Source organism: Talpa europaea (assembly GCF_964194135.1).
Source record: "Talpa europaea genome assembly, chromosome: 9".
Classification (NCBI taxonomy): Eukaryota; Metazoa; Chordata; class Mammalia; order Eulipotyphla; family Talpidae; genus Talpa; species Talpa europaea.
The window spans coordinates 74850288-74858416 of record NC_140076.1 but is presented as its reverse complement, the minus strand read 5'-3'; the positions used below and the strand labels follow the sequence as shown (position 1 = coordinate 74858416).

The 8129-nt window shown below is 52.1% G+C and overlaps 1 protein-coding gene across 2 annotated transcripts in view; it reads left to right on the top strand.

Annotated features, from left to right (window-relative positions):
* Positions 1-5343: 5343 nt before the first annotated feature.
* The window catches only part of KIRREL1 (kirre like nephrin family adhesion molecule 1), a gene marked incomplete at its 5' end in the record, with an annotated part of 93207 nt that continues 90421 nt past the window's right edge, over positions 5344-8129 (top strand). For both annotated transcript variants that reach the window (XM_084243059.1, XM_084243058.1), the window contains one exon: positions 5344-5395. In XM_084243059.1, the coding sequence (XP_084099185.1) occupies positions 5344-5395 (52 nt within the window). The remainder of the gene's footprint in view (positions 5396-8129) is intronic.

Below are 8129 nucleotides of genomic sequence, written 5' to 3'. Positions count from 1 at the left end.
TTGTCTCCCCAAGTTGGAGTTGGAATATGAAGCACTGAAAAGGGAAGGTGGAAATGGGTGGGAAGGAATAGCTTGCCGTTGCTCGCAGGCTGCACTGGAACTCGGGAATGTGTCTTTGCCAAGGTCATTGCTTCTGAGCCCCTGCCTCAAGTGACTTCAACCTGACCAAACCATCTCTCCCTAAATACTTTGGCCATTCCTCCTCAGAAGACAGTTTCCTGCCCCCACTCCTTCCCTTAGAGTGCGGATTCTGAGGCTCCCCTTTGCCATGAAGGCTGTTCTCTGTCCCGTTCTTGTTCTTGTGCATCTCAAAAGCTGGGTATCTTCAGGAAAAGAAGAACAGGAGGAAAGTAACTGAAGAGCCTAAAGCCGGGTATCTGGGCATACCTGCCACTTCCTGAGCTGTAAGACACAAAAGTAGAACAGGAATTAGGGAAAGCCCCCTTGCTGGGAGGGGTGCATCTCTCAGGCCACAGGCTTTGCTGCAGGGGAAGGACAAGGTGACCTCTGGTGGTCCTCACCCTGGGGGACCCAGCGTTTCCGTTGTGGTCTTGGCCTTTCTCTTTTGTGTCTCCAGTAAGCAGCAGGATCACAATCCTACGCCCCCTCTAGGGGGAAAGAGGACAATTTATAGAATAGTTCTGCTGTTCTCAGCCCTCATTGAGACAAAGAATTCATTTCCGTCTCTCAGGGTGGCTTCTCCTGCTGATGGCCATAAATTGCCTTCCTGCTTACTCTCTGACCTCTTGCTCTTTTTGTTTTTTTACTCAAAAAATTATTAATACTTCTCTTAGCACCATATATAACATTTGGCTGTTTCTCTCCTTTTTTTCTGGGTGAAGTCAAGTCCTTTGGGATTGCTGCCTCTGCCCCCCGCGTCAGCAGGCCTCTTAGACATGCAGACAGCCCTGAGTACAGAGATGGAGACCCATCCAGCAGGAGGAGGATTCCAAAGGCCCCTGCTTTGGGGAGCTCCCACACCCAGATTAATCATATTTAGTATTTACTATCTGCTGTGTGCATAGCACTGTTCTAAGGGCTGTGTGGCTATTGACCCATTTAATCCTTACCACCACCCCAGAAAGTACGTACTACATCATTCTTGATTTCAGATGAAGAAACCCAGGATTCGAGAGGCTGAGTAAAGAAACTGGCAAGGTAGCACAGAAGGTAAGAGGCAGACCTGGATTAGCATCTCCTCTTGCTGGTCTCTGCCCCTGTGCTTTGCTTCCAACTGTTACAAGGCAGGGAGAGGGGCAGCCCAAACCCTGCAAACCTGCCTATTCTAAATGGGTTCTGCCATCCGTCGCATCAACACAAAACATATGAGACTTTAATGGGAAGGAACTTTAATACAACTAGGAAACAATACAGGAAAGGCAAAGAATCTAGTTTCTAAATCAAGAATCCAAAGTTACCCATCCTCTCGTGGGTAAAACTCCATCCAAATGGGATTCGCCTAGAGCAAGGCCCCAAAGCCTGCCACAAGTCTAAAGCGTCTTCCAGTGGGGACCCACAGAAAAGGGCCAGAAACAACCAGACAAGCCCGGAAGGAAAAGAGCAAAATCAAAATCAAGATAAAAGCTGCCATTGCCACCTCCCCATGGGTCTCACCCACATCTGTGTCACCCAGTCCACGACCACAAGACAAGCGCAGTTTCTTCATGTGTCTCTAGGCTCCATGAGCCTCCTCCAGGGCTCCTTCTGGCTCCATCCTGCTTCCTTCCTTCCTCAGTCTCCTCTGCAGCCTCTTCTCTCCCTGCTCAGCTCCACCCTCCATTTGGGTGTGGCAGGGAACCTGGAACCTCCCCCTTTTCTGGGGACCACCCTGTTACACAACTACTCTGTTGCTGCTCTGGTGGTGAGAGGGGCTACTCAGCTCCTTCCCTGTCCTCAGAGAGCCCCAGACTGAGGGGACATGTGTAGCCCTTGCCCCCAAGGAGCTCCAAGACTCCAAGTTTGATAAGGGAAGTGAATATATCCTGGAGGCGGGTGAGGGGAGGAGGGATGTCTAGTCTAATGGAAAGACACAGGCTCTGCCTTCTGGAACATCCCTCTGAAACTAGGGACCCAGCCTCTGATACCCCCAGTTAAATGAGTTATGTAATTACACCCCAGTAGACTCTGTTAATCCAACTAGATGGAACATTAGCACTATAAAGATGATAAAAAAAAAAGAGGGTGTTTAATTGGAGTTCTCCCCAGAAGCAGAGGAAGGGGATGCAGGTTAGCAATGAGCAGAGCTGATGGTAGAGGCAAGAGACAAGTGCTCTTGTACTATGTGGGCCAACAGAGGGACATGCCTAAATACAGGGGCTGCCTGCCGCAGTGGCTCTCAGCCCTATAGCCCACTAGAGTCACATTGGGGAGATGTTTAAAAATAGTGATCCTTGAGGGGCCTCCCTAGTGGTGCAAGGGGTTAAGTCTTCAGCCCTATGGAGTTATCTGCAGCAGCTGCAGCATGAGTTCCATCAATGACCAGGGAGCTAACCCACATGGTGCAGCAGAACTCTCCTGTCTCGCCTGCTGCTCCCTTCAGCAGTGTATTTCAGTACATCCGATCATTCTGCTCCCCATTATCTCTAGTGAATCCTCTCACCCCCTGCACCTCTGGCCTGTACCCCAGCTCTTGTATGCATAAAATAAATCTTTAAAAAATAGTGTTCTTTGAGACTGCACCCCAGAACCGTTACATTTGGGAATGGGGTCAAGGCACTAGCATTGTTTGAGAGTCACTAATCGGACTAGGGGTCTTAATTCCTGGGGTCTGGGTTGTTGAGTGGCTGTGTAGAGGGAAAGCTGAATTGTGCTTGCTGTGAACCAAGCTGATCATGATTTGAGATTAAAGGGAGTGGAGAGGAAAGTTAAAGGATGGTTGAAAGAGGTAAGATTACTACCATGACTGTTAAAGAGCTGGAGAAATTTGGCCCCTCAATGCTAAGGTTTCCAGGTGTGATAAGAGGCCTATAGGGAAACCTGGACAGGAAAGGCTTTGATAGCCCAATCCCTCCTCACACTGAGAATCACCATCAAACCAGTAGCTGGAAGGTGGGAAAGAAACACCAAATTAAGTATATTCTCTTCATTTACTTCTGGGCCTTTTCTTCTTAACATTTTCCTAAATTCTTGTCACCATGGCCTTCTCTCCCATGATCTGTCACACAGAATAAAAAAAGAAAGTCTATTTTACTGATATTCCAACAACACCCTTACCTCAGGGCCTTTGCACATGCTGTTACCACCTACCTGCTACATGCATCCCCCAGGTGCCTGAGTACCTGAAAACCTCAGTTCCTTCAGTTTTCTGCTTAAATATTGCTTTAGCAGAGCAGTTTTCCCTGACTACCTATAGAATAGCAATTCCTCCCTCACTTCAATTCCCTATTCATTCTATCCTTTTTCATATGTCTCCCAGAGCATTTACTATAACCTGGTGTATTTTATATTTTTCTCCTGCCTCTTTTTCCTCTCCACAATGGAACACTACAAGGGAGGGACTTTGTCAATATTCTTTTCACTGCTGTATCTCCAAGGCCTAGAATTGTTATTGAAACATAAGCAGGCACTGAAGAAATATCTGTAGAATGCTTGATCAATGACTGAGTAAGTGAAAAGAGCTTGTGTGTGTACACATTGTTGTGTGGCTGTATGTATTTGTGCTTATATTCCTCTTTCTCAGGGTTTGGTATGGCATTTTATTTTTAAATGGTGTTTGCCTGCACATATGTATTCTTGAACATATGAAGGATTCTCGGGGTCTGTGCATAATGTGCTTCTGATGTTGAGCTTGTGTATTTTTCTGTCTGTGCTTCTGTGTCCTGATGTGTGTGTCCCCATTCAGCCTGTGGTCAGAATGGATGAAGAGAAAGGAGTTGTGGCCACCTCTCATCAGCAGAGGGCACCCAAGAGTCATGTGCCTCTGCTGAGGGGCCGAAATGAAGAAATCTTGGCGGGTAGTGTTTAGGAACCCAGGAGAAGTAGAATCCAAGAAAGAAAGAGGTGGAGATCTTTATAGACCAACAGTACTATAAAGTTGTGCAATTCCTGCAGTTTCTGCAATTTCTTCTCAACTCATCACCTAGATCCAGACGTCCAGACACCCTCCCCGCAAACCTGTGAGCAGAAGCATCACTGGTTAGGGGTTGAGAGGAGCTGGTTGCCCAACTGAGCTCTTTAGAGGTACCCCCTACCGACTGCCCTTGCTGCGATCACCAAGACTTCCCTTCCTTCTCTGTTCCTACATCTCTCCACTCCAGAGAATCTCAAACTCCTGGATGCTTAGAGATCCCTCTGTGATGCCCTTTCCGTGGCCCTTCAAAGCCAGTGGTGAATTGCTACTTTCTCCATCCGGAGGGAAGGATTCCCAAGATGGAAACCAAAAGGAGTCAGGGGTGCCTCTTCTGTGCCCGGTGAGGACTCCACTGCAGGGCCTGCCCCCACTGTGTGCCGGGTGAAGCCCCCTGTAGGGACGCTCTTTCTCCAGCTCTGGGTTAGTGGGCTTTGAGAGGAATGGACTCCTCTCCACCCCCAAAATTCATGAGTCAATTGAGAATTTCGAATTTAGGGAACCTCGGGGTTAGATTCTATGTATGGGTTGTTTTTTGTTTGTTTGTGTTTGTGTTTAACTCTATGAGCCGCCGCGCCAGCACCCTCTCCAGCCCGACACGCACTCACACTCACCATAGCCGCGCGCCAGGCTAGAGGCTTGATTTCAACCCAGGCTCCCCTGGCCGTCCCCCTCCCCAATTCCGTAGCGGGGGACTAGGTTACGATCGTGTTGGTCTTGGAGGGGGTGCGAGAGGACGGGGGTCCAGCCGTCTCTGCCGCAGCAACCGCGATTGTCACGTTCTTTACCCCTTTTGCCTTTGCCCTTTCTTTCCACCTCAGCTCCGGCGAGGGTGTGAGTGTGCGCGCGCGTCGGGGGCCGAGGGCGGGCGTGGGGGAGGCGCCGTCGGGAGAGTAGACGTCAGGGGGGCGGGAGAGGGAAGGAGGGGAGAGAAAGGGAGCGCAGAGACCCGGAGAGATAAAGCTTGAGACAAGAAATAATAAAAAGGAGGGGGAGGAGAGCGAGGAGAGTGGGATCGGGAGGGAGGGGGGAGGGGGAGAGAGAGAGGGAGAGAGAGAGGGAGAGAGAGGGAGAGAGGGACGGGACGCCCGGGAGGGGGACCGAGAGATAAAGCGCTGAAGGAAGGGAAGTGAGTTGTGCGCCGAGTGTGCGTGCGCGGGTGTGCAGGCGGGGGGCGGGCGGGGGCGGGCTCGGCGCCCCTCCTCCCCAGCCCGCGGCTCTGCTCCCTCGCCAACTCCGGGCCCCAGCCGCGGGCGGGCGCACGGCGGGCGGACAGCATGCTGAGCCTCCTCGTCTGGATCCTCACTCTCTCCGATACTTTCTCCCAAGGTAAGGGCCCCCCGCCCGCCCCGGACTCGCGCCCACCCCGGGGGCCCGGGGACTGTACCCCGACGGGGGCGCCTTGGGGTGCCCGCGGCCCGCGGCCACCCCCGGGGTCCAGACGCCACGAGGCTGGGCTTGGGTCCCGGCGCGGAACCCCGGGGAAGGGGGCGCAGAGTGGCGGGGGTGGCGAAGATGAGTTTTCCGTTGATTTGCCCAAGTTGTTTCCTCTGGCTGCGCGGGAGAACGGAGGGCTGGGGCCGGGAGAGCCGGGGGTCGGAGTGAAAACGGGACCCGAACGCTCCGAGTCTTTTCCGGATCCTCCGGCTGCCGGGGCTACCTCCTCCCTCGGAGGCCGGGAGTCCGGACGCCAGGGTCTTGGAGCTGGGGAGAGCTAGGAAGAGGGTGGGATCTCAGATTTGGGGGTTGGGAGGCGCGCGGAAAACTGGGGACCCAGCCTACGGAAGACATTGCTAAGGGAATCCCCTTACTCCAGCCCAGCTCTTTGGGGCGCTGAATCTGAGCCAGGGCTCCTGACCGCCTGCCCCCCCCATTAAGGGAGGGGCGCCTCCGGGACCCTGGTGAGGAATTGGAACCCCTACCCTAGGAGGCTCCAGGTGGGTAATGGAGTTCCAAAGGCAGCTTCAGACATGCTTGATGTGTAAGGGAGCACTTGGGGGGTAACACCCCATTGGGTTCTGAAAAGTGTTGCTATATGGGGCTTATTTGAAACTGACAGAGAGAGGCAGAGACCTATGATATTAAGTGTGCCCTGAGGTAAACCTGGGGGTGGGGGCGGAGTGTGTGGAGGGGGACTGTGAAAATCGGGGGCTCAGACTCCAGCTAGGACTGGAGTCTGTGGAAGTGGATTCTTGCCTCCTGGGTTTGACTCTAAGGAAGAATTAATCTTGCTGAGCTAGCCCCTCCCCCCCACCCCCCAAATGGAGCTGACACACAGATATTGACACACAAACACCAGAGGTAGACACAGAGACAGAGGCAGAGGTAGACACAGAGACAGACTACTCACCTACTGAGACAGACATCCCCACAAGCATCCCTGCACAGAGATAAGACACATGTACACAAAGACATTGACACATCTGAGGAAGACCGATTCCTCCCCCATATCGGCACAATCAGCCTCCAAACACATCAAAACTCATAGACACAGGACATGCATGCAGGCGGGCATTACAAGGACACCACACACACACACACACACACACACACTGAAATCCTTCCACAGATACCAACCTTCCAGTGAACAAAGAAACTTAAACAGACATTCATATAGGCAGATACCTATGGAGATGTACAGAAGACAAAATGGAGGAGGTGGTCTCATTTTGGGGTGGGGGGGAAATATGGGAAGAGGACAGTCAGTTTGGATAGAACACCCTCAGGTATCACCTGATTGAGTTCCCTTCCTAGGTTTGTGGGTGTGCGTTTAGGAGGTGAGGTGCTATGCCTATGCCAGAGCCCTCCTCTCCTGACCAGGCCCCTCCCCCAGTTCTTAAGGTAAAGTCTGGCTGAGTTAGTGGAAGTGGGTCTTGATCCACCTTTATCCATGGGGTGCCCATGCCCCTGGCCCCTTCACCTCCATATCTGGGAATGGCACCTACCGGTAGTGTAAGTGGGACGTGGGATTGGGGGAAAGGAAGACTGGCACTGGTTGGGAGGCCAAGCCAGCCACTCTTGGCAGAAAGTTGGGAAGACAACTTCAGTTCTGACTTTGTTCAGCCAGGCTGCTGGAGAGAGGGGGAGAGGAGGAGGCCCCAGCAGGGGTGGGGGGGAGGAGGCAGCTGGGTGGGTGCTGGTATGTGTGGAGAGCAAGCTGAAGTCTGCCCCTTTCCCACAGCCCTACATGTTAGCAACATGGATACCAATGAGCTTCTAGGAACAAAAGCTGCAGTTAGCAAACAGGGGAGACATGTGGATTGAATGGGACAGAAAAGGGCAGAAAGAACAAAGTGTGTTGTCTGCCTTTCTCTCTTTGGAAATGGGGAGGAGTTGGGGATTAACTGAGCCCCCATCTCTCTGCCTCCAGCAGGGGTGAATGCAAGACCTGAAGTTAGTGTACAAAAGTATGGGGGGGGTGGGGATACCAAAGAAAGGAAAAGTAGGCAGCAGGTAGAGGAGGTCACATTCGAGTGTTCCTGGGAAGCTTAGCCAGGACCAGGCAGGGAGGGGAGGAGTGGGGTCTGGGGGGTCATGGATACTCTTGGGGTGTGGGCCTGGCATAAGATCACCTCTCCTTAGGCTCCTCCCTTAGGAAGAAAGAAGTCTAAGTCAGAGCCTGGGGCAGGGAGAGAGGGAAGGGTGGGGGGGATTGCCAGGGACTTGAGGGGCAGTGGGGGGAAGTCAGGAGAAGGTAGGAGGAAAAGGCAGTTGAATTGAGGGGAGCAGTGAGGAGAGGGAAAAGGGAGATTCAGCCTAGGCAGAGAAATAAAAATCGCATTTTAAAGAATTTCAATGGGCTTCATCAATCTTCATTTTTCACTAAATAATTTTCTGTATCTTATCTAAATGAAAACCATTATCCTTCCCCCCGTTTCCATCATGCGCCGGCTCCTCAGACTGATTGCGCCGAAAATTGAAATATTTATTCATTTTCTGGGAGATTTTCTCGCTCCCCAGTCTCAGGGAGGAGAAATTGAAAAAGAAAGATTATAGCTAATCAGAGCAATGTGGGATGACAGGCCAGCCTGGGCAAGAGCTGCCTGGGGTGGGGAGGGGGTAG